At 53.1% G+C, this 24,995-nt stretch overlaps 8 protein-coding genes across 8 annotated transcripts; 4 read left to right on the top strand and 4 right to left on the bottom strand.

Annotated features, from left to right (window-relative positions):
- Positions 1-145: 145 nt before the first annotated feature.
- On the bottom strand, positions 146-1,558 carry PtrM4_097980 (Tymo-45kd-70kd domain containing protein; the record flags this gene model as incomplete). Its single annotated transcript, XM_001933832.1, has 1 exon — positions 146-1,558. One exon carries the CDS (start codon positions 1,556-1,558, stop codon positions 146-148), a length of 1,413 nt encoding a protein of 470 aa, XP_001933867.1.
- Positions 1,559-3,858: 2,300 nt separating this feature from the next.
- PtrM4_097970 (XPC-binding multi-domain protein) lies at positions 3,859-5,255 on the top strand (the record flags this gene model as incomplete). Its single annotated transcript, XM_001933833.2, has 5 exons — positions 3,859-3,876; positions 3,938-3,985; positions 4,043-4,115; positions 4,196-4,593; positions 4,644-5,255. The coding sequence occupies 5 exons, from the start codon at positions 3,859-3,861 to the stop codon at positions 5,253-5,255; spliced, it is 1,149 nt and encodes a 382-aa protein (XP_001933868.1).
- Positions 5,256-6,132: 877 nt separating this feature from the next.
- Positions 6,133-8,055, bottom strand: PtrM4_097960 (ribosome biogenesis protein Kri1; the record flags this gene model as incomplete). Its single annotated transcript, XM_066107247.1, has 4 exons — positions 6,133-6,143; positions 6,209-7,801; positions 7,848-7,926; positions 8,020-8,055. 4 exons carry the CDS (start codon positions 8,053-8,055, stop codon positions 6,133-6,135), a joined length of 1,719 nt encoding a protein of 572 aa, XP_065962915.1.
- Positions 8,056-8,331: 276 nt separating this feature from the next.
- On the top strand, positions 8,332-12,517 carry PtrM4_097950 (PH domain containing protein; the record flags this gene model as incomplete). The annotated part of the gene is made up of 3 exons (XM_001933835.2): positions 8,332-8,393; positions 8,441-12,106; positions 12,154-12,517. 3 exons carry the CDS (start codon positions 8,332-8,334, stop codon positions 12,515-12,517), a joined length of 4,092 nt encoding a protein of 1,363 aa, XP_001933870.2.
- A 373-nt stretch (positions 12,518-12,890) lies between these two features.
- PtrM4_097940 (ubiquitin multi-domain protein) lies at positions 12,891-14,348 on the top strand (the record flags this gene model as incomplete). Its single annotated transcript, XM_001933836.1, has 4 exons — positions 12,891-13,113; positions 13,165-13,725; positions 13,773-13,807; positions 13,860-14,348. 4 exons carry the CDS (start codon positions 12,891-12,893, stop codon positions 14,346-14,348), a joined length of 1,308 nt encoding a protein of 435 aa, XP_001933871.1.
- A 230-nt stretch (positions 14,349-14,578) lies between these two features.
- PtrM4_097930 (40S ribosomal protein uS14) lies at positions 14,579-14,920 on the bottom strand (the record flags this gene model as incomplete). Its single annotated transcript, XM_001933837.2, has 3 exons — positions 14,579-14,587; positions 14,645-14,750; positions 14,859-14,920. The coding sequence occupies 3 exons, from the start codon at positions 14,918-14,920 to the stop codon at positions 14,579-14,581; spliced, it is 177 nt and encodes a 58-aa protein (XP_001933872.1).
- A 3,492-nt stretch (positions 14,921-18,412) lies between these two features.
- Positions 18,413-19,198, bottom strand: PtrM4_097920 (Periplasmic protein TonB; the record flags this gene model as incomplete). Its single annotated transcript, XM_066107246.1, has 1 exon — positions 18,413-19,198. One exon carries the CDS (start codon positions 19,196-19,198, stop codon positions 18,413-18,415), a length of 786 nt encoding a protein of 261 aa, XP_065962914.1.
- A 3,936-nt stretch (positions 19,199-23,134) lies between these two features.
- Positions 23,135-23,722, top strand: PtrM4_097910 (uncharacterized protein; the record flags this gene model as incomplete). The annotated part of the gene is made up of 1 exon (XM_001933839.2): positions 23,135-23,722. One exon carries the CDS (start codon positions 23,135-23,137, stop codon positions 23,720-23,722), a length of 588 nt encoding a protein of 195 aa, XP_001933874.1.
- Between the last annotated feature and the right edge of the window lie 1,273 nt (positions 23,723-24,995).

Here is a 24,995-nt window from a genome sequence, read left to right as displayed (position 1 = left end):
GAGCCAATAACAGGAGGGAATAAGACACAAGGAAATATGTACCGGAAGGAAATCATATCGCAAAACCATGCGAAGCATGAACTTTTTACGTGACAAGCGTAATGTTGAGAAAACATTGTAACGCCAGATGTCTGCAAGACCATTATCAGTGATTAGGGGAATGCCTCAAGCTGACTTTTCGGGAGCCGCTCGTGCTGCTTCGTGGCGAAGAGTTGAGCACAAAGTCGGGAATCGGAGGTGTGATGGCACGACTTGGGGGAGACGGGCTTCTTGACATGGAACGAATGCTCGCGCCTGGATCGCGGATGAAACTTCTAGCTTGACGAATGGAGGGGGCGCCTGTCGCTTGGCTCCTCCCACTGTTTGATCTCATCCGGTTGAACATTCGCGAAGGGCATGCAATAGCTTCGGTGGACAAAGGGCTAGCCAGGATGCTAGTGCCAGGAGTCGCCGCTGGAGGTGGCAGGCCTGACGGACTCTCTGACCTGAAAAGCGGATGGATATGGGCTTCGCTGACCGCTGGGCTGGGTGGTCGAGAAATGTCGGGCATCATTTTGGGAGGCGGTGCTAGGTCTTCATCCTCTTCCTCTGGGAGCTCAGACAGGAACGGACCATCCAACGCCCGAGCAGGCGAGTTTGGACGACTACCGGGGATCGGCTCAAGAGTGGTGGTCCGATATGGCGCAGTCTGTTGTAGTACAGACTCGCGTGCTGGAAGGCTGACGCTGCTAGTGTCCCAGCTATCGAATCCGTCTGATTGAGAAATGGTCTCGAGCGACTGTCGGTTGGAGTAGATGCTGTTTGGCGCTTCTCTGGTGAAGGACTTTTGGCTAATCAGGGTTGTGCGCGATGTAACGGGGCGAACTACGTGGCGTAGCGACTCGCGAAATGACCTGAGCGATTGAGACGACCGAGTGGAAAAGGTGGGCGAAGGCAATGCTGTCATAGACTCAGGCCTCTGGTAGGCTCCTGATGGCGGTGTCAACGGTCGGGTGGGCTCTTCCAAGTTGAGTTTGTCAGGTCGCGACGATCGAAACTCGCTCATGACGGAATCACGGGGGCCTGATGTGACGACTGTTTGAACATTTGGCGCCTTGTCGTTCCAAAATGGCGAAGAGTAGAGGGCAAGTTGACTGACGCAAGAGATGACCCATGACGCTATTTGACCAGAGACGTGGCTGTCCCAATTATAAACAGGTGCGGCGGTGGGACCGGCGGTGACCTCTGCCCATCTCGACTTGATCATAATGATCAATACGAGGGTGACGAGTAATGCGGCGCCAGATACGAAGACGATGATGGATACGAGAATGTTTCTTGCCTGGCCTGACCGCTCCAGGGCCCCTCGTATGCTCCCGACATGATGAACAGTGTAGAGACCAATGCAGCAAAAGGAGACGACATCGAATGTGCCTGCTACGGCAGCAATGTTGACTAGCGATGACTGAGTGGAGGAGAAGGATGCCGCCTCCAAGAGGGACAGAATTGAGTCTGCAGCAGTGCTCGACCATGCGACAGCGCCAAAGAGGGCAAGGTAGAATTTCCGCGATTGCAACATGGTTGATTGAGAGGCGTGAGGTTGTTGGCCCGCTCAAACCTCGCCAAGGGGATGGGGAAGTACTGTCAAGGTATAGGCGACAGCAGACGTGAAGTATCCCGAGGTATTGTTGAAGGGGTAGCGGTGTGCTCGTATTATACTACCGGGTTTCCCCAGGCTAGACGTTGGGATTACTGTACTGGGCGTTGGGATTACTGGACTGGACGCTGGGCGGTACCGAGGGGGTGCAGCAGAGTTATGGATGAAAGTGGCCGGTATGCAAGATGGAGCCCCAGTATTGTTGCTGTGGAGAGTCGCGAAACCGAAAGCGCGAGACCAAACGCGTCCGATAAAATGATGCGGCTGTATAGCTGCAGCTACTATAGCCCAGTGTGCTGTCGACGGGGCGCGGCTGATGCGGGTCTAAGCCGGATATAGTAGAGATTGTAGTTAGAACTGGCCGGGCTTGTTGTTACGACTAAGGATTACAAGGACAAGTCGAAGCGAACATGGGTCGATAGGCGGTCGACAGGCGGTCGACAGGCGACGATATGGAAAGAAGAAAAAGACGAGTTGGATAGTGGCGTGCAGAGGGGGAGCGTGTGGGGGAGACAGCAAAGTAATAATGAATTTCGAAGAGGACAGCGAGGGCAGACGTGTGGCCGTCGTTTCGTGGATGGCCTGCATCACGCATAGTACAACGGGGAAGCCCCTACTAGGATCCGCCGGGATGCACGCAGGCATGTATCGAGCATGGCGCTGCACCACCACGCGACAAGGCATGCTTACCGAGTCCTGGCACAGCAGATGCAGTGCCTTGGCCAGGTAATTGAAAGTATGATGCGAGGCACGGCACGGCATCAAATTACTGGCTCTGCGCTCGCAGCTGAGGCGCAAAAGGAAAACAGTTTGTTCTTTCGAAACACGAGCAGCGGCGGCCAATGGAAGCCTGTATCGGGGGCGGAAAGTGTAAAAGGGCTTGCCTGCCTGTCAAAGTTTGTCGGGGTGGAGAAGCAGTAAGGTTAGCCCTTCATTTCCTCACGCGTTGTTTTGACTATGCCGTCGGGCGGAGCACAACAAACACACACCGCACACCTGGCCAGACGATCGGGCGGCCGGACAATTCTTCTGGCAGCATGCGGCCATGGGCAGTGGGTAGTGGCGCCTCGTGCCCGCGGCTGTGCAAGCGCTGGAGTTGCAACGTTTGCGGAGGGTACTGTACCTACGTAGGTAGGACGACCGATAGTCTGATTCTCTTGGGCGCCGAGGACACAGCATATCAATAGGCGATAGTCGCACAATCGTACGACGAGCGTGGGCTAGCCAGCGTTTGGTGATGGCGGTGAAACGAGCCCCTCGCCTCGCCGCGACCCATGGCGACTCATGGCGCGTTGAAACAAAAAGGGACCGGCGCGGAAGGGGAACGCGCAGTGAAAACTGCGTGGGCCGTGGTGATGACTGATGACGCCGTGACGGCAGCCAGCTCGGGTCTTGGGACTTTGGTCTTGGGGTTGTTGACGTGCGCGGCATTCGGTTGTGAGCCGTGTGTGTATGTGCAGCATTGAGGCCAGGACAAGGGCATTGCCAGCAACGCTAGCCGGGGCGGAGATGAAGCTGAAGTCTCGGCGATCGCTGTTGCGTCACTCGTCGTCGTTCTGGCCGTTGAACCCGTTGGAGGGCCCTGAAAGCGCTGAGGAGACAGCATGTCGGGAGGTGTGCTGGCTTCGGACAAGTTGACAGGGTGCATATCAAAAAGAAAGGTCCCGTGACCCGCTCGTGGGGTGGAAAAGCACGACAAATATAGCAAGCGCATTCGTTTTAGTATTGAATAGAGGGGCAATTAGGCAAGCTGCCTGTTTGTTGCATGATTCTTGAGTATTGCTTGCTCGTATCGCGAGTCGTGGTGTTGGTGTTGTTGATGCATCATTCAATACCTACACTGACGTATCGGTACATACTCCATCTGCATGTGCTATCGGTGGTGCGCCACTCCTGCGGCGAATTGTGGCAGTGAAGCGCGCGCAGACAGTTCCGGTCCCGCTCGTGTGCGTGCTGGTTGACGACAGAGATTCTGCCTAGCTAGCTAAACGTTTCCACGGCTCCATATCGCCTCCCAGCAAACGCCTGCGCACTGCACAACGCTTGTAAGAGAGGTAAGCTGCTTGCTACTGCTATTGCTATTGCTACTTGCTTTTTACTTTGCCCTACCACAACCAAAACTAACCCCGCCAAGACGTGCCTCATCGTCCCCACCTCACCTCCAAGAGCACCCCCACCAGCACAGCTCCATCTTCAACCACGCACACTCACAAACTGGCAAGATGAAGATCACGTTCAAGGTAGGCTTTCATTGCAGCCCGCGGTCCTTACCGCATGCCAGCACCGCTGACACATGCCCAGGATCTCAAGCAGAACAAGTTCGTCATCGAGGCCGAGCCTTCGGAAACGGTGCGCAGTCCGCCACAGGGCACAAATTTGTCGCACCGCCAGCTAATTCCATGACAGATTGGCGCGCTCAAGGCCAAGATCCAGGCAGAAAAGGGTTGGGAGGTGCCCCAGCAGAAGCTCATCTACTCTGGTGAGTAAAGGAACAAGAGCGTGCACCGGCCTTGCAAAGGACGTGACATGGCGGCTACAGGCGCTGATACGAGGCAACAGGCAAGATTCTACAGGATGCCAACACAGTCGAGTCGTACAACATCGAGGAGAAGGGCTTCATTGTGTGCATGGTCTCCAAGCCAAAGGCCGCTGCTGGTGCTGCATCGTCAAGTAAAGCCGCGCCCTCGACGCCTGCTCCAGTAGCAGCCCAGACGCCCGCCGCCCCCTCCGCTCCAGCACCCTCATCAAACCCGCAGAATGCGCCAGCTACTCCCTCGCCCGCGCCGGCCCAAGCCTCCGGTGAGCGCTTCAACGACCCCTCCGCTCTGACCATGGGCGGAGAGCGCGAGGCCGCTATTGCCAACATGGAGAGCATGGGTTTCGCAAGGGCTGACATTGACCGCGCCATGCGCGCCGCCTTCTTCAACCCCGACCGTGCGGTCGAGTATCTGCTGACGGTAATACAAGCGACGTGCCTGTCATATTAGACTTTCTGACGTCCTTCTAGGGTATCCCCGAGAGCGCGCTCCAGGAGCAAGCCCAACAAGCACAAGCTCGTGCCCCGACATCGCCCACGCCTGCCGGCAACACAGGTGCTACCGCTACGCCCGCCAACGCACCGTCCGGAGCTGATGAGCCGATGAACCTGTTCGAGGCTGCTGCTCAGGCTGCCAACCGAGATCGCCCGAGCGGTGGCCAGCGCGGTGGTAGTGCTCCTGGAGCCACTGGCGGGGCTGCCCTCAACGCAAACTCGCTCGACTTCCTGCGCAACAACCCTCAGTTCCAGCAGCTACGACAGGTGGTACAACAGCAGCCACAGATGCTTGAACCCATCCTCCAGCAGGTTGGCGCCGGCAACCCTCAGTTGGCGCAGATGATAGCGCAAAACCCCGAGCAGTTCCTGCAGCTGCTTGCAGAAGACGCTGACGAGGATGCACCGCTGCCGCCAGGCGCCCAGGCCATCTCCGTCACCGAGGATGAGCGCGAGGCTATCGAACGCCTGTGTCGCCTCGGCTTCGAGCGCGACCTAGTCATCCAGGCCTACTTTGCGTGCGACAAGAACGAGGAGTTGGCCGCCAACTTCCTCTTCGACCAGCCCGATGATGCCGACGATCAGTAGTGGTTCGCCATGTTCTGTGCCATGATTGTGCGACGTCACCATACCCCATATTGCCATTCCCCCGTCTGATATCACCGTTACAATGGCACGACAAGTACCCCGAAATTGGACCATCTTCTCGAGTCCTCACCCATCACACGGCCCAGTGCAGTTTTTTTTTGGACGCGGATGGACACCTCCCATGGTTCCATTGCTTTACAAGACGAACATGATACCTTCCGAATGCGGAACGAGTAGGAGCTGAGAGGGCTCTTCTCTGGGATGTAGATGCACCAGCGGCCGCCAATTGGGCCGAGTAGTAGCTCATCAATAAAACACATCCCCATCTTCAAGCTGACGTAGTACCTGTGGCAGTGATGATGTATGCTGATAGTGATGTAGCGCGTCATGACATGGTACTCTATGAAAACGGCACTATCGTCATCCCGCGTCGGCGAGAACAATGAACTCCACCAGGGTCGGTAGACAGATCAGCATTACATGATTTGCCATGATGTGAAACATGGCGTTTATGGAATGTGTATTGTGGAGACCCTGCATCAGCTGGCACAGGGGTGGGTTAATCACTTTTCTTCTTTTCTACCCACGTCAAAGTAACGTAGACGAAGCCACCATCACCATGAAAATAGGGGTATACACGGTATATACGGGGTAGACACACACACTTCACACGCTTTGAAAGACACAGGGTCTCTCTGAAGAAACAAAAATTACAAAAGTCGCATTTTCTTCTTCTCTTCTCGCATAGCAAAGATGTGACAAAGAATAAAAAAAGGACACCTAGGCTTCGGCAGCGCCCGCCTTCCTCTTGCGGCTTCTCTTTTTCTTCTTCTTCTCCCCTTCGACGATATTCCTCCCGCCATTCTCATCGTCGCCGTCACCGTGTTGCTGTTGTCCACTGTGTTTTGCCACACCCCCCTCGTGTATTCCTGCCCCGGCTGCCCCTTCCTCACCAAGCAACATCTCAAAGCCACCCTTGGGTCCATCCGGGTCGCCAAAAGTATCCTTTCTCCACTGCCTGATTCTGGCCTTTTTGCTGAGAAACTTCTTGTCCTTCTTCTTCTTGACGGGATCTCTAAACGCAGCGAGTTTCTTGAGGCCGGCGAATTCATTCAGTGCCTTGTCGTCTGCGAGCAAGATATCGCGGGCGGTAAGGCCAAAGGAGGTGGGCGAGGTTTCGCGGTAGCGGAAGCGGGACGTGTGCTTTTTGTTTGGTTTTGCGGCGAGGGCGGCTTCGTATTCGAGGTTTTGGTTTACGAGATTCTCAATCAGGCGGCGGTCGCGACGGGCCGCTGATTTTGCTTCTGCGCGTTCTTGTTTGCGCTTCTTGGAGGATTTCTTGGTCGCGGAGGTGGATTCGTCGTCGGAGTCGCCTGCAGCGGCATCTGGCATTTCTTCGTCGCCTGAAGAGAGCGCTGCGAGATCTTCGTCATCGTCATCTTCCTTGAAATCAGGAACGAGGTCTTTGATGTCGATGTCGTCGTCGTCAAACTTGGGTTTCTTTGGCTTCTTGCCCTTTTTGCCGCCCTGTTCTTCCTCCATGCCTGCGTCACCCTCGCCGTAGTATGCATCACCGAAGCGCTTCTGCATTTCGGCGTCCCATTGCTCATCTGACCAGTCCGCTTCGAGCACATCCTTCCACTCATCAATCTTGAAATCCCTGCCATTGAGACCTCCAATCTGGCGGATCTGCTTGACCTTGTTCTCCATCTCTTCAACCTTGAGCTTACGCAGCCGTGCAAGATCTTGCTCCTTCTCCCGCCTTTCAGCTTCTCTCTTGGCTCTTGCAGCCTCCCGAGCCTTTCGTCGGCCACTCTTGTCGTCTCGGCGAACAGTAGTGCTTGCGACGGCATCACGCGCATATGTCATGATTTTCTCGTTGGCGCCTGTGGTGTCTTCAAAGTATAGGTTGTACGAGTTTTCCCATTCGTCGGCAGCGGCGTCTTCGTCAGATTCGTCTTCGTCGAGTGGCTGGAAACGGGCAGATTTGGTGGGCACCCAAGCGCGCGAAGCCATAAAGTTGGACAGAAATGTTTCTGGGTCTTGGTCGGCCTTTTCTACATCCTCGACTGTGATCTTGGGACGGTCATTCTTAGTCTTCTCAGGCTTCTCCTTTGCGACGATGAAATCATCGTCATCGTCACCATCTGCAGCATCAAGTGCCTTTACGAGCTCCTGTCGTGCTTCCTCCTGCTCCTGTGCATATGTCCTTGGGGGCGCATCCTCTTCGTCGACGTCTTCGGTGGTGTATTTGCCCTCGAGGAGGTTCTTGGTGTGGTAATCTCTCAGTGTCATGGATGGCTCCTTCTTCTTCTTTTCGTCTGTGCCATTTTCGCCCTCTTCGGGTTCACGGTAGAATTTGACTTCCTTGTTGTAGATGCGGGGATCTTTTGCGCGGAGAGCCTGGAGCGTCGCATTGACCTCTTCGTCAAGAGCCTCGTCGAGCAGCTCGGCAGCGTCATCTTCCTCTACACCTTCCTCGGAATCTTCCGAATCGCCGTCATCGGCGTTTGCGGGCGCATCGCCTTTGCCGTACTTCTCCTCCACTATGCAAATCAGTCATGCACAAAACTATGAATGGAGCTGACATACGTCTGTGAAGTTCTGCGCGCTTCTTGTTGTACTCGAAGCGGCGCGCATAATCCTCATTGACCTTGAGCGACGCTCCGCCCTGGTCGTCGTCGTCGCCTTCGTCGTCGGTGTTGTCGAGCAGCTTCGCCTTCTTGGTCGGGGGCTCAGCATCGCTATTCAGCTCGCGCTTGACGCCTTTGGCATGCTTCTTCTCCTTGGTGCCTGCCATTGCTGCTGCTGGTGCGGAGGGTGAATGTGGACGAGCTTGCGGCATCGTCACAAAATTTTGGTGGAGTAGGCGCTAGTTAGCGCGTGAACCCTGGCGTTCGCCGCGGCAGTGACGACGGACCCCAGCAACACCACGGAAGTGCGCACATGGAAGGGGCTGCGTATATGATATTTGTCTGCGCCTGCCGCCATGTACGATAGCGTCTATTTTCACATTCTTCCCGTTTTGTTATAGATACCCATTTCTATAGTGTTCAACAATACAGCCGCCGACAGTATGGCGGAAGAGAAACCGCCGCAGCTCAGCATAGAGCCCGTATCCAAGCCGCTTGATCTGATGTCGGTTGAGAGCTATCGGACGTACATTACTCTACTGACACGTGCAGACCCGTCGTAATCAAAGAAGCCGCTCTTGATTCTCCCACATTTCGCGCCACAGCTGTCCATTACGGTGACCAAATCGAACTGATTGAACGATGGCTCGATGGCTTCATCCGCGCCACCTCGAAGCTTGCCTCAGAATGCAACACCATGCAGATGCTTGTAGATACATATATCCAGACATCACACCCGCCACTGCAGCTCTCCGAAGCCGTCGTCGACCATGACTACACCGTCCTGGCCCTTAAGCGCTTCGGCGAGGGCGCACGCGAGTTCTGGAATAGCACACTGCGAAGCATGAAGAAAGCAGAGACGGCCATGTGCGAGCCACTGCGAGCTTTCCTTCAAAACGACCTGCGCGTGCTAAAGGAGGCGCGCAAGAACTTGGACCAAACACAACGAGCCTTTGACGGAGCCATTGCACGTTATGCGGGACAAGTCAAGACCAAGGAGCCGTCATCGCTAAGGGAAGACGCCTTCCAACTGCACGAGGCGCGGCGGGCGTACCTCACAGCCAGCATGAACTTCTGTGTCTTGGCCCCGCAAGTGCGCTTGACGTTGGACAAGCTTCTGGTCAAGGTCGTCCACGAGCAATGGCGCGACATGAAAAACGCCACAGACGCATCAGGCAAGGGCTTCGCTGCGTGGACTTCGGATGTAGAGCGTGTGCGCGGATGGAGTAAGGAGATGGAAAACGGCGAGCGCGTCTTTAAGAGAGAGCTCCATCTAGCACGACAGCAGATTGAGGGCGCCGCCGAAACCAGCGCACGACCATCACGAGACCTAGACTCATACGCTGCCTCCACGGTTCCCTATCTCGGCACCGCGCCATCGTCGGCGAATCTGCAATCCCCAGCGAAGCCAGATTTTGGGATTGAGAAGGCTGAGAAACAGGGCTGGCTCTTCCAGCGCACAATCACAGGCAAGCCAGCGAGGACCTACTGGGTCAGGCGGTGGTTCTTCGTCAAAAACGGTATCTTCGGTTGGCTTACACAAGGCACTCGGTCTGGTGCAGTGGAAGAGTCTGAAAAGATTGGAGTGTTGCTATGCGGCATCCGACCAGCGTTTGCAGAAGAGCGTCGCTTCTGCTTTGAGGTCAAGACCAAGGACACCACTATCCTGCTCCAAGCCGAGACTCAGAATGACATCACCGAGTGGATCTCTTCGTTTGAGGTTGCCAAACGCAAGGCCCTCGAAGACACATCCAAAGACCTGTCAGGTGCTGGATCTATTGACGCTGCATTTTCCATTAGTCCTCCCATTGCCCCTGAATTCGCCGCCAAGACTTCAGAGGGAAACACTGACGACGTTGCGGGCACGGATCGCCCAGACTCGCTGGGTTTGCCCGGTAATGATGGTCTTGCAGTACGCGGTAGTTTTGATGTGCCAGCTCGGCGAGGCACTACAGTCGAAGGCGATAGTAGCCGACGCGACCATACTACGAGGATCATGGAGAAATTAGACCTGACCCGCAAATCAACTGTAAGCCCCCAGCTGAGTGGAAGCAACCCTTCTTCCGCCAGTGGAGGCATCGCTTCTCTTATTTCCGCGAGCCTTGCTTCAGCTAGTCATAACATGGTACAGGTCGGTCAAATCGCTGCTCCCGCCCCTGGGCTCCCAGATACTCGACTCGTCATGGGCCAGACGCTTCCTTATACCAGTCTTGCGCCTTCTACGCTGGCCAGCCCGCCTGCACCGACGAATCTTAGTAAAGCTGCCGTTGCGGTAAGTGGTGAACGAGGTCTTGGTACTGGACGTTCGGGCAACATGCCTGGTGGGCTCATGGCCAACTTGTGGGGTTCCGTCAACTGGGGATATGTCAATATACTTGGACGCGAGGAGGACCTTAGTACTCGTGATCGCAGCCAGTCCGGACCCCCAAGCCCTATTAACCCCTCTCCAGTTGAATGGCCAAACAATGAGAAGGCCGATGTAGCACCCAAACCCACCGTTCCAGCTGGTGCTGCACATCGCAAGTCAGCCAGCATGGGCGGACCTGTTCCAGCCATTGTCAAGACGACACCCGATGAAGAGGATTTCCCCGCCGACTACCCTCTTGCTCTACGGATGCAAGATGCACAATTCCGTATATTGTTTCCTACAGTACCACGAGCTGAGAAGGTGGTGCTGGTGTTCCGCGCTGTGTGGAATCCTACAGAGCAGCAAGAATTCCCAGGTCGTGTCTACGTCACAACCAAGGATGTCTACTTTTATAGTAATCACTTGGGCCTCGTCCTTGTCACGGGGATCAGCATGGCTTCTATCGATGAGGTTACTGCGGCGCCCGGCAAAGACTGCGACTTCCTGTTTCTCCATTTCAAGACTGGATCTAGAGATGACGGTGCAACCAGAATTACTGTCAAGACCTTCCTCGAGCCTTTGAAGCTGCTTTTGCGTCGCATGAATTACCTAGTGCGTAATACATCCACCGCACAAACTCTTGAGGAAACAATCAACAGGTTAATCAGATTCGAGGCGGATGATGGCCACCACTCCGCTGGTGAAGATGGCTGGGAGGAGGTGTCACCAGACACGCCCATGGACCCAGGATATGGCGGAAAGAACATGAAGACCAGTCTGCGCATCGATGGTAATTTGTTCGGGCCGTCAGGGGCCAGCGCCGCGAAGAACGCGGCCAAGTTCAAGTTGCCGTCTCAACCTGTAGTCTTCGCCCCCGCTGGGATGACAGAAGTTGCGGTAGAGAAGGACTACGAAATCAGTGCAAAAGCAATGTTTCATATACTGTTTGGAGACAAGAGTGCAGTCTTCCAACTGCTGTACCGGGAACGAAGAGCATCGCGTGTTGTCCAGGGCCCATGGATAACGAGCGAGAAGAACCTTCAGCGACGAGACTTTGAGTACGAAATCCTGCAGCCCAGTAAGAACGGTGCTGTTGTAATCAACGACTACCAAGTGATCGAAGTCATGAACGATCACCTCTGTTACGTAGTCTCTGACCGGAAGACTCCTTGGTATTTACCAGGTCATGAGCGGTTTGTGCTTCTCAGCAAAATCGTCATTACACACGTCTCCAAAGCGCGCTGTAAGCTTGCTTTGCACACCAAGGTGGACTGGAAACGCAACCCTCGATTTGCGAAGAAGTTAATTGAGCGTCAAGCTCTGCAAGACATGGAACTGGAGGCTCAAGACCTTGTTGATGTAGTCAATGACCAAGTTGCAAGGCTCGGTCATAACAGAAGTACGAACAAGGTTACTGGCATCTTTGGCCAGATCGGTGTTCAGACTCAAGCTGTGCAATTAGATGCACAGGATATCCCACCTCCAAACCGACCGCGCAAGTTTAAACTGCGGCCACAGACAACAGCCTCGTTCATCGCGCAGCTCATCGGTAACATCGTCATCAGCGTGTTGTCAACAGTCATGAGCTGGATACTGGCCATTGTCGCCGGGCTCGGAAAGGTCATCTCAGCGCATAGTCTGCTCTTTGGCCTTTTGCTAGTCAGCGGTGGAGCGAATTTCTTTTACACCTCTAGAGACAGCTGGAGCTGGTGGAATGAGCGTAACGCCGCCAACTATCTGTCGCGGCTAGGCGTAGGCCCATCGACTACAATGACGCGTTCCATATACATCCGCGACATTGAAGAGTCGTTCCTTAATACTAACACAAGCATCGGGTTATCAGTGCCTCTATCTACCACTGATAACAAATGGTACAGTCAATTCGTACCACAGTCTCACTTGTGCTAACCCTAAATAGCCACCAAACATTCACCACCCTCCTCAACGACCCATCATCGATAAATCCATCACAATCCTTCTTCAGCCCCTCCACGCAGAGCACGCGGCGCCTCCACCGCACACGACAGAACCTCGGCACTCATCGCCACGACCTGCTCGTCGCGCTCCGTGTTGTCAACCGCATCGAGAAGGAAGTCGTAGAAGCAGAGTACGAGAATTGGTTACTTGATGAGACGCACAAGTGCAGTAAAGTTGGGAAACTGCTCGAGACTGCGGCGAAAAAGGGAAAGGAGAAGCATGTGGAGGATTGGGTAAAGGGATACTGTGGGGATTGTGAGAGAAGTTTGAAAGTGGTGGAACAGGGAAGGAAGGGGCTGATGTGAGTTCAGAATAGGGACGTTGTAATCATTGCATAGCGTGGGTGTTAAGTAACATGGAGGGGTAATGAATATACGGTATTTGGTATGGCCCGGCATGATCGATCTCCTGGATGAGGTGGGTTGTAGTTTCTGTTTGCATCGCTGTTGCCTTGTGCGGGGTTTGCGTCAATCCTGCACAGCTTCCTGTTTGCCATCGCTACCGGAGACTTCAAGCCCCGCTCTCATTCGTTCGTTGCAGTCCGTGTTTACATATCATCGGCTATCCGCGCTGTAAACAACTAGGATCTTACTCCGATCCTCCCGACTTATGTATTGGCACCCAGCGCCTCTCAGCCACACCCTACTTTACCTCAAGCCGCGCTAAACAGAGTAAACGATGTTGGGCACACCCCTCAACTGTGAGCTAGGAGAAGGCGAGGTTGTAGTGAACAACGACCTGCGCATCTCCTTCCACCGTACGATTCGAGTTCCAGACAATGATCAGAAGTCCTTTCTTCCACCGGACTTGGGTGCTTATCCACTCAAACCCATACAGGCTTACAGCAAGAAAATGCCAACGGAGATGACTTCCAAGGGTGGCCTCTTCTTCCCTATGTATCGTAAGTACGATGGCGTGAGGAATGTTCTAAGACAAGACTGACTTCACACAGAGAGTGAAGCGATGTGGATCAACTTCGAATGTCGCAAATCTCAGCACTATATAATCAAGATCTACGTGGGCGGTGTCAATGCCATCTCTGGCGAGGCTGCAGTGGAGGACGCTGGCACGAAGCTCCGTCGCCAGGCGAAACTAGCAAGGCAGCACGCCAACGTTGACGCCGCTTCGTCTCTCCAGGACTACATCATCGTTCCAGGTCAAAAATGGCTGGATGGTATCGCGGAAGCAGACGGCAGCGTTCGACAGTTTGTGGCTATGCCGTTCGGCAGTGGCTATTCCGTCGAGTCGCAGGTCACCGGCAAGGATGCTGCTGGTGGCATTCAGTTCGAGATCACTCCATACAAACCGCCTCAAGTGGCTTCCAACACTCAACGCTCTGCAAATGGTCATCAGAAAAGCTTTTCGATCTTCGTAAAAACGTTGACTGGAAAACACATAACTTTGAGCGTCTGGAAGGAAGACACGATATCCATGATCAAGGACATGATCCAAGTGAAGGAAGGCATCCCTCTTAGTCAACAGCGCCTCATATTTAACGGTAAACAACTAGAAGGTAATTTTGCTCGTCCATTCAAAGGTCGTCACTAATACGTATTCTAGATGGACGCACGCTTGCTGATTATGGAATTGAGAACGTATGTCTAGTTAAACTCAACGTCTCAATTGATCATCGCTGATTTTTCCCAGGAATTCACTATTGTTCTCGTTCTCAACCTCCGTGGCGGAGGCACTGGTCCACCCCTAGAGATGGCCGTCGCGGCTGGCGGGAAAATCAAGCAAGGGATCGTGGCAGACAAACTTGCAGACCACTGGCAAAGCGCTCGGACAACCGTCCTCAATGTTCAGATCCTAAACTCTGCCGTCTACCGTACAGTCACCGGCGAAGATCCTCCCACGATGCCAATCGATGCGAAGACATATGCGCGACACGGACTACCCTTCTACGACCTGTACGAGGAGCAGAGCGGCATCTCCGGCGACTTCAGCATGATCAAGTCTATTGGTCAGATTGATCACAAGGAGGATGATACTGCCACACCCAAGATTGTTAAAATCGGTGAGCAAGCGACTCAACTTCGCGTCGGCCTGACGAATCCCAATGGTCCTCTTCGCGGATTCAGGACTGCTAGCGATCTCAAAAAGGAGTATGAGGGATTCCATGTCGTCCAATTCTAGATTTGCTCACATCTTCACGAAGACGGGTAATTCAGCAGTATAGGGCGACGGAAGATGAATCTGATAGTAGGGTAGCCAGCCCAGTTACATGAATCATGTAACATTCCTTCTAATTTTTCCCATCGTGACATCCTCAGTTACATGAGCGATATAACATATGCTCCAACTTTTCTCATCGTGATATTCATGATCTTTTCGCCCAGTCGGAGTCGTCATCGTTGTATGCCAGTTCATCGGTACTACACACAGTCAGCCCTCGCCTCACCCTCCCCGCCCCTCCTTCTCACTGCACATACCTTGACAAAGCCAATATCCTTGGCATGTTCGCGGAAAGCCTGACGACTCATGTTGAGTCCGTACTTGCGAATGATACCAGACTTTTTCTTATCGCCGGTAACGACACTATACACAAACACACCATTATATCAGCATTCATTTATTCAACCTCTATCCCTCAACCAACACCACAAATTCCTTCTAATTTAAATCTGGGATACGGGCAAAACTAACCAGCCAATCGAGGCTTTGCCGTAGTTCTTGGGACGCGAGTTCCAAATCGATTCGTGCGACATGGTGACGGGTTACGCGGTGTCGAGACAACGATGGAGGGTCGGGTGGGTTGAGACGATGATTTTTTTTGTGAGTTTTCGGATGTGTGGGAAAATATGTGAGGGTTGTGTGCGTGGGCAGGGGTGGAGGGGTAAGGTGGTAGTACCCTGTTGGCCTGAGGGGTGATCAGGGTACTCTCGGGGAGGAGGAACGTCAAGAGCGGGTTTGTTTAGGGTTTTTGAGATGGTAGGATCGAGAATGGGGGGAATGCTGTGGGTTTGGGTAGTAGAGGTATGTGGTGTGTAGATGGGTGGGGTTGGATGAGGGATAGGTTTCATAGGGAGGTTGGTTGTTGAAGGGCATGGTGTTGTTGGGGGGGTTTGTATGGTTCTGGTACGTAGGTATGGGAAGATGGGAATATGGAAATATCTTTACTAATTGGGTTAAAAGGGAGTGATGAAATGTAATGGTAGCTGGCCGTGGAGTTTTAGAGGAAATATATGGCATCTTGTTGGGCTTGATTTTGATGCCGTGCTTGCTTCTCACCTTCGGCAAAGACCACCACTACCTTTTCTTGCTATTTTTCTTACTAAAGAGGGGGAAATGACATGGTACAGCAACTAGGATAGTCTGACATTTGTGCTAGACAGTATTTGGGTTTTGTGAAGAAATGTGAGATGGCTAGAGCAGATATCTTGGAAAAGAGAATGGAACCGGTTATGCGGTTGGAAAAACAAGCCGTCATGACTCACAAGAAAGGACAATGTCGGATCGTGAGTATCGGTAGAGACGTCGGCTGCTTGACACTTCGGCCCGACTTCGGCCCACCTTGCGCAGAGCTTAGGTGTACCTTCGTAGCAGCTATGTTCGTAGACAATCAATAAGAATACCAATACCAGTCACCAGAAGAACCTCGTTGTTGTTATTCACCCGTACGATCGTACAAGGCCTACCAACAGACAATGACATTGTCACAACTCCGTCAGCTACGGAGGGTTCCCGTGATGTTAGAGAATGTTGTTCTGAGCATTGCAGCACACGCGCAACATATGACCTCTATAGTGGCGCTTTCGAAAGAATCGATATCTAAAATAGGCAGATACAAGAACATGTGCTGCCTGTCCTCGATTGATGTTATCCTGCATGTTATAGTAGGTCTCCGACTTCAGCCCAGTCTTACTGACATGTCAGACTTAGGTCGCCTCGGGCTGACTTGTAAGCTGCGCACCATCAGCTGCACGTGCAAACGCTGTTCCTGAGTTGTATATCTGCTTTAATGTGAACAAGGACGCTGCAATATCATGGGCGCATGTGATTTTCGATGAAAGCAGCTTGCTGGATATGGCAAGGCGCTGTGCAGTCATACCCTAGAGAAGTTACGTGCAGTGCACCGCAGGTTTGCGCCCACGGATCTCGTATTCCAGAACAACATTACCGTGCTACAGCCTAATCTTTGTTCTCAAAGTTCGGTTCCCACGTGAAAGTTGGATGTTGCGACCTGAGGCTGTCTCGGCATGCCAGCCAAGATAGCGGGCAGATTGTCTTTACCAAGACGGAAGACCACAAGAGATACAAAATTTCCGGAACACGCATTCTTGGTAGATCGCTTGGATGACGCCTGTCCAAAGGCCATAAGATTCCACCGTAGATGCCCACGCTAGAAGAGATGAGGCCGGATCATGGTCATCCGGGCAAAAGGGGGTCGGTCGACCACGAAAGACTTTTGACTTTGCCAACCGCCTTCTGCTAAACAACGTATAGGGGTCTTGTGGCTATATAGGCTAAAGAGAATACGAGAAAACATGGAGTTGTGAAAGAGGTTGTGCGGTCTTATACGGGCGTCTAAAGGGTTGAGGTATATTGAATGGCGGCCGCTTTCGGGTGCTCGCTTCAGTTGGAAAGCCCACACTATCCCGTCGGACTCTCTCCGATATCGTCGAGACCCGGCTTCGTATGTGCACGTACGTATCTTCGGCTTATCTGCGTGTTTATTGACGACCGTGGCTGTGTCCGAACGGCGCGGTTGATGCCACAGCAATCTAGCCACAGTCAGCATTCGGTCAGCACTTGGATATGCCAAAGCAGGCCGAAAAGGATGCAGATGTTCCAAGGCGATTGCGCATCCTTGCCTTGTTTATCTTTAACCCTTGGACTTGAGCCACGCGAAGTAGCGCCACACTTCTAGACGTGATTGACCCGACTAGCCGTGCAGGATGCGCAGCGCACAAGACACACGCCGTGGACCTGGACTGCACGGTCTTTTCCCCAGCTCGCACATGGCAATGAACATGGTATGACAAAAAAATCCCCACGATCGAGCTGTGTCTCACATAACCTAGTGCTAGAGTGAATCCACCCTCCCCATTATTTCATCACAGGGGAAAAAAAAAATCTCGTCGGGAAAGAAGGACATATCAAGTCATATTACCGCGCAGGCGAATAAGTACAAACAACCAACGACGTCCATGGATGGCCGAAAGGGCCCAGAAGCTGCCGAACAAGAACAAGTAAATCACCGAGCCCGTGCGTGTGTGGCGCGAGGGGGGGACAAAATAAAACGAAATTGCGATGGGCAGTGACGAAGACAATTACCCCTGCCCACAGTGATACAAGCTTCCCGTCCAAGAATAGCCAAGCGCAGTTATGGGACCGAGACGCGATCCAGACGGATGAGCTATGAGGGTACGGTACCGTTAGCAGCAGCGGCACTGCGGCAGTAACAAGAGAACAGCACAAGGAGAGTTGCCACCAGGGTCCCTTTTTGCGCAAACTTTGTATTGCCCAGCCGATGCAAACGTGCCGAACGTGTTTTGTTTTTGCGCCTTCGCCATCGCTGGCTGCTGCTGCTGCTGCTACTTACGGTACTGCGTCCTCTGCATCCTACCGAACAGCTAGTGAACCAAGAACCTTAACCTGACTCCGCGACACGAGTATTCTTGTCAATCAAGCCAAGCTCGAGGTTATTGTTTGGGGCTGTGACGGTAGGGTCGTTCGCTGCTGGACGCGGCGCGGCACCTAAAGAAAGCGGCCGGCCGCACCTGTCTTAGCACACAGAAGGCTGCTTGTGCTCGCGATGATGACAGACTCCAATTTCAACAGCTGCCTGGGGTCTGTCATTCTCAACGTCCATGTCAGTTTGGGGAGGGGGGTGGAGGTTCGCGCTGATCGTTGGATCATGGATCGACAGTCATTGTTAGTAGGCATTGATGGCAAATGGGTCTCGTCCTTTGTATCGTCATCGGTAGTCGCGGGCATACACACAAGCAAGCAGTGATGCAGGGATCGGCTCATGAATTCGTAGATGTGTAATTCTCAACACAGGAAAGAACGCTGATGCACCCTAAATTGGACAGGGATGATAAATGGTGGTATGTACCATAAGATACAAAGAAGAGAATATGTTTCGGTCCCCGCGCCGAAACGCGATGCCAAGTCCCCAAGCCGCCCTGCCATTTACAAAAGAATGGAACCCCTCCCCAAATCCCCCCTCATGATAATTTGATGATGAAATGTGCTTATGCGAGATCGCAGGCCCACATGTTCATGTCGCAGCTGCAACCAATCTTGCCGTAGTTGGTGCTGATGAGGATCTCAGCGTGGTCGGTCTGACCGTTGTATTGCCATCCCTTGGAGGCCTTGTGGCAGACACCATCAAGACCCTGGAGCTGGGGCTTCTCGCAGAGCCAGCCACCGAGGTAGCATCCACCGAAGCCCTCGAGAGTGCATTCTCCAGGAGCCATAACTTGGGCCATGGTTCCTTGGTTGAGCTCGTGGACCATCGCACCACCAGCATCCTGGATGGTCTTCAAAGCATTTGCTTGGAGCTTAAGGTCGATCTCGAGCGCGGGAAGACCCATCTTTGAGCGCCACTCGAGGACAATGTCGATGTATCCACCGGAGGAAGGAGCCGGAGTTGCGGCAGTGGCGGTGGGAGCGGGAGGAGGAGTCTCGCTGGTAGGAGCAGGAGGAGCGGGTTCGGGAGTGTACTCGGGGGTGGGAGTAGGAGTAGGAGTAGGGGTAGAGCTGGTAGGCGCGGGAGGAGGGGGAGCAGGGTAGACGAAAGAGATGATGGGAGGAGCGTAGGCAGCCTCAGGAGTTGGCTGGGGGACGGGAGTAGAGGTAGTGCAGGGGGTGGTCGGGCTAGGGCCTGGGACATCGTCGCCGAGGTAGACGGTGTGTACGACCGTCTCGACGACAACGTGTACATTCTCTACGACGTTGCCAATATCACCGTATCCTTGGGGAGCGGCAAAGGCAGAGCCAGCAAGGGCAGCGACACCGAAAGCGATGACGGAACGCATGTTGATATGTTGTTGATAGATTTGTTAGGTGAATGGACTCGAGGTATTGACAAGAAGAATCGACGGTCGAGAGGTTTGGTTGTAGGTTGCGAAGAGAGCGTATTGATGCCGAAGGGCGGTAGTGAACGTGGTGTCAAAAAATTGACCTTGTAGGGAGTGAATGACTGTGTCGAAACCTGGAAGTCGCAGACCTGGAGTATCAAAGGAACGGCTTTCTTTTACACGAGGGAAAGACTAGATTTATACAATGCAACGCTAAGCACCTCGCACGCGGCGTCAGGCGCTGTGCAGCAGACAAGGGTTGTGAAATGAAAACGAAGGCCATGCCGCCATGGCACGCCCGCCCACGCCCCGTCCTCCACAGATTTACCTGTGCCTGACACTAGGACATGTTAGGCGCAATTCACGTCCGAACCAGGCCTGGGTACACCAACCAGATCCTTTCATTTCATCCCCTGTAGAGTGCTCGACGCCGTTGGCCAAGTTGGCCAAGGTTCTGCAGTCTGAGGCCTGCACGACTCCAGCATTGGCTGACCGTTCATACAATGTCGACATGAAGCGCTTTATTTTGTTTGGCCGACGTCACGCGGCAGTTAGTGGTTTTTGTGTGATATCTTTGTCGCCTTGTCGGCGCTTCGATTTGTTTTTCGTTGGTTCGGGCCAGTCATGTCGAGCTTCAGGGGCAAACGACAGATGATCATTGGGCTTGCGCAGGGGACGCAGGGGACTGGACAAGACGCCCGCTTCGGTAATGTAGGCGGAACGCTAAACCTAGAGAAGGAAGAGCTCGGGATAGCTCAAATATGTAATCGTACTATTGGTCATTTTGTCCACTACGTAGCCTCCCAGGAACAAGCCTGCGTTTCAGGTGATGCTCTTAGCTCATCGTACCTTTTTTTTTTTTTTTGGCTGACGGATAATGGCCGATGACTCGGGTAATGGACAAACACTTTGTGCAAGACTTGTCACAAGCCGAGCCCGGCGTAGTTTCACCCGTCTTGCTGTCTTGGCCCGATTTTGGCAAGGCGAACAGCAGAGGCCAGCCTTGACGTCTGTGCGGAGATAATCATCGCAGGGTCAGAGAGTCGAGACTTTTGCGGGCGGGACTACCAGAATGACGGACGGCAGCCTCCATGCTGAAACAGTGCATCAGAAACAATTTGGAGATCCCGTCTGTAATCGCGGAGAGGAAGCCTGCATCCTTCCCGGCATCGTGACATGCTTCCGCCACGGCAGTGGGTTACGTCGACGTGTCGAAACACCAGTCAGCGCCAGATGATTCCTACACTTCCCCACCAACGTGACACCATTCATCTTGCGCACGACGGCCGCCACGTGTTAGCGCACCTTGACAACAAAGCCGAGATGGTGATTGTTGAGCCGTGGAGTGCGTAGAGCAAGGTACAACGAAGCAACTACGGGCTGGGCTGGGCCTACGAGCCGTACATGGCCATGAGGCAATCAGTCGTGGGCCGAAATGGAAATTCGACGTCATCTCCCCAGCGGAGGCACGCGGCCCGCCTAGCATGCCCAGGTATTCATGCCCAGATTAACATGGTGGTGATAATGAGCGTTGAAGCAAGGTGGGCCAGCTTGTTAATTGCTCACCCGCTACCAAATCAGTTTTTTTTTTTCGCCTTTCATCTCGCATGGGAGGAAGCACCGAAGCGGCTACGGGGCTCTCTCTCCAGCCGCGAGACGTGGTGAAACTCAGAGGCAGCGATACGGTCTGCATGTCTTCGTGTTCTGTCTCGTCAAAGATTGCTTGCGAGCAGTGGGGCGCCAGTTGTCTTGCGCGGCCAGCTAGCAAACGTTCCGGACCCGGGACAGTTCTATCCACTGGCCCACCCCTGCGGCCCTATTTCATACCGGGTCTATCACCACATTTAGGATAGCTGGCAGTTAACCACCGTAGTGCCATGCTTGTTTGTTGACTGCCACTCGAGCCTCTTGACCGGTTCCTCGCCCGCTGCACTTTCCGACCGTCTCGAACATGCGCCACTATATACGTGATTTTGGCTTGAATACTATACCTTCTACTGCCGCCGACCTTTGCAGACAAATGCGCATCCAATCTAGGCCCGCGAAGAAATGTCTTTGAAACTCTTCTCTGCGTGTATGCACACTGCTGATGCGGGCGCTATTGGCCGTTGAAATGGTTGAAACTCGAAACGTGGAGAAGAAAACTCCTATCGATTAGATAGCTGCCCGCAGTAGCGTCGATAAGCTTGTTCGCGAAGAAACTCTGCTGCATTAGCCTTTCAAATTCTTTTCCCGTTCCTGTCAACTATCGGCTGTTGGAAGGCTGACCTAGTACCCGGTTCAGTCTGAGGTCAGACACGCGTACTCGCATGCACCTCTCAGCCTTGATTGCGGAACACCTGCAGTCGCTCTCCCGGAATCCCGGACGGGCACACGCAAACCACGAAAACTCTGCTCACCACTTGTCTCCACTGTCTTAGCCGTTGACCTTGCCAACCGTCTCCGCTATCTTGGTGTTTCAGTAAGCACCCAATGGGCGGTTCCATGTTCCTGCCATGGCTGCGGTGCCCATCCGGAACCTGAAGTTACTTATAATCTGACACAAGAGCTTGGGAGTTGGGTAAAACATTCCAAGTCCAGCAAAAGATGCGAGAATGACATGGCTTCGAAACATGGAGTTGCCAGGCAAGAACCACCTGCAAAGTCAAAAGGTACAGGTGGGTCGAAGGTATTGGGTAGCAGACGTAGACGATACCGCATCAGGGTAGCGTCTTGGCTTTCATACCTCATAGGTCATCGTCCAGACCTTTATCGGCATTTTACATACGAAAAGCAAATATCAAGCTTGTTATCTAGACTGGAATCGAGCTTTTGCACAATACTTGGACTTTCTGATTTATCCGATGACTCCCCCAACATCGAAGCTGCACCTATGAACATCAGCCACAGTCGTATCTGACGCCCGACGACTTCGACACGTCAGTTCCGATGAACTCCCATGATCGGTCCAGTGAGTAGGCAGACTCGCTACTCAGCCACTGCATGTAGCTCTAATGTACCATGGCGTCAGGCAGGCCCAGCCTCAGCTGGCTTCACGGCATCGCTTTGCCTTGCCATCGATCGCTACCTCATTGGCGGGTATAGGTCTAAGTATCCACGCGGCTCCTCTGGGCATCCACTCCAGCATCCTCGAAGATTTCAGACGAAAAACTAGCAGGAGCGACCGAAAACTCTGAAAGTCATTGCCAAAACACATACTTCTCACCCCTTCCAAGGGTGCGCCTCCAAGCTTGACAGCTTTCCATCACACAAAGGCACCACGGGCGCAAAGAGTGCTCCCTAAGCCCACCTCCAAAAACAAACCACAGATCTGTCAGGTACGGAATAAGGTTTGAAAACGTGGCGAGCCGCGCAGTTCCTTACGTCCACCCCGGGAGGCTGAGCTTATGCGCAGCCTAATTAGGCAATCTGACCAACCAGCGTCCATGACACCATTTTCACCTACAGCGCTGAGCAAAAAACCGCGGAAATACTGCAGCCGCCGCCGGACTTGGGTTTGTCTAGGCACGACTGTCTTGTGCTTAGTGTTTCAAAGTAGGATGGTGGCTACAGGTAGGATTTTGGGGGCCGGGGCCAGAGCCTTTGTTCGGCAACCGATGTGAAAAGTGATAAAGAACAGGGCGACGCTCTAAATTTTCTTCAAAGCCGCCAACTTCTTAACGTTAATGTTCACGTTCCTTCTTTGATCTTTATCACACACTCCTTATCTGCTTGAAGCATCGACTTTTTATCACATTCATTCCAAAAATTCCACTCCCTGTAGCTAAACATCAACAAAATATTCATTCATATTCTATTTTCATCTCAAACACGGACCCCACCACATCAGTCGCCACGCATTTTGCACCCAACAATCATTTCCAAATATACATCTCAAACAAGACATCACCAACAATGCTTTCCAAGCTTAGCCTCTCCCTTGTTGCGCTACAAGCAAGTCTTGCACTGGCTGGCAATGCCATCATCTCCAACCGTTGCGACTACGACGTCTGGGTCTGGAGTGTCTCTCCCAACGCCTGGGGTACCCCAGTCCACGTTCCCGCGCGCTCTCAGCACAGCGAGCCTCTGACCAACACTGGCACCTCCCTCAAGATCAGCAAGTCCTCTGAACTGCTTGCTGGACATCACACTCAATTCGAGTACTCCATTGCTGGCAAACAAATCTGGTACGACATCTCTTTTGTCGACTGCGCTAAAGGCAACTCTGCGTCAAACTGCCCTGGCCACGACGATGGTCTCGCCATGGAAGCCAGCAACTCCGCATGCGGCGCCATTGACTGTCAGGCTGGAACCTATTGCCCTACCCAGGCTTACTACGTGCCCCAACCTTTGTTGACCCTCGGCATCAATGAGCCGGTATTCAACTGCCCTGCCTCGGTCGGAACCAATGTCGACATGTACATGAAGATCTGCTCTGGTCAGGAAACTCTGAAGCGGAGTGTTGCAGGAAGGGTGGAAATGCCCCTTGCGGGCGAGGCTTGAGAAACTCACTGGTGACACTTACGACTTTTACCTTTTCATTCTTGGTACATATACATTGCAGAGGGTCTTGGATAGACCCGGTTTGGATGATTATTTTTATGACACATGATACAAATGACACAAGTCCTTGTTTTGGGAACTACCTCTCCTCTTGAATTGTGAGATCTATGGTTGTGGTACATCAATGTCTTCTTGGTCCATTATGATCTGCCCTCCTGTAACAATCTCATGTGACGGCAGTTGTCATTGTATCGCTCTCCACCCAACACTGCACTCCATTTGCAACATAGAAAAGAAGTCTTAGTTTCGGATATAAGTCATCGGAAAAGCTTACACGTTGGTACTCGCAACATACATATCGTGAGCCGTTCTGCCCGTACCGCCAAGTATGATAACGGTCCGCGGAACCAGGACAACCGGGACAACTCATACCGAGGTGAAGAGCCCCCATCTTACATGCATGAATGCATAAACTAACACCGTAACATGCGGATTGATAACATGTCCATCCAGATCTGTCTATCCTACGATTGCGATATATACCGCGGGGCACAATGACGTCATACATCTACAAGTCCGTTGGTCTCTACAACCTTCTCCTCAAACACTTGAACAATTCAACTCAACTCAGAACAGTAACTTTAACTACCGAGCCCTCGTTCCGAAGAAAGCGACATGTTAGATCGGTCAGCAATACGATCTCTCCCGCCATCCAACTAAACACGCAACCTTCAACACCCCTGCGGTCCCCTCCCTCCCTTATCTCCTTCCCCGCCGCACCATCTCAACTCGTGCGCAACAGACAAGCTTCACGCACAGCGAACAAAACACACACTTGCACCGCGGACGTAAAACGCGTTGAAACATGCCTAGTCTAAGTAGCTGCTGATCGGGGCCACCACATGCGCGCTTACCCCACGCCTAGATACCACTCACCCACCCACCCGCTGCCCGTCTGCACACCCACACACCACCACACCCCAGATTTTCCCGTTTGCTTCAGACTAGACCCAGCTGGCGAAAGCCCTCGGGACGATCAATCAATGCGATCTACGCACAAGGGTTGCTAAGACCGTCACTCAGCACTTTACCCAGAATGAAATGCTGACCTCACGTGTTCACTCACTTATTGCTGGAAGACAGGGTGGTGGAGGGGGGTTTTTTTTTCGGTGGTAAGACTGCGTGTTGCGTGATGGGCGGACACGAGGATCGGCAGGCCGCCGATGGGGCTGCGTTTGAGTAGATTGTCTGCATCGCGAGGCACGGTTGTTGT

Source organism: Pyrenophora tritici-repentis, chromosome 4 (assembly GCF_003171515.1).
Source record: "Pyrenophora tritici-repentis strain M4 chromosome 4, whole genome shotgun sequence".
In the NCBI taxonomy this organism is placed as follows: domain Eukaryota; kingdom Fungi; phylum Ascomycota; class Dothideomycetes; order Pleosporales; family Pleosporaceae; genus Pyrenophora; species Pyrenophora tritici-repentis.
The sequence above is the reverse complement of the archived record's forward strand: the minus strand, read 5'-3'. Positions and strand labels throughout refer to the sequence as shown.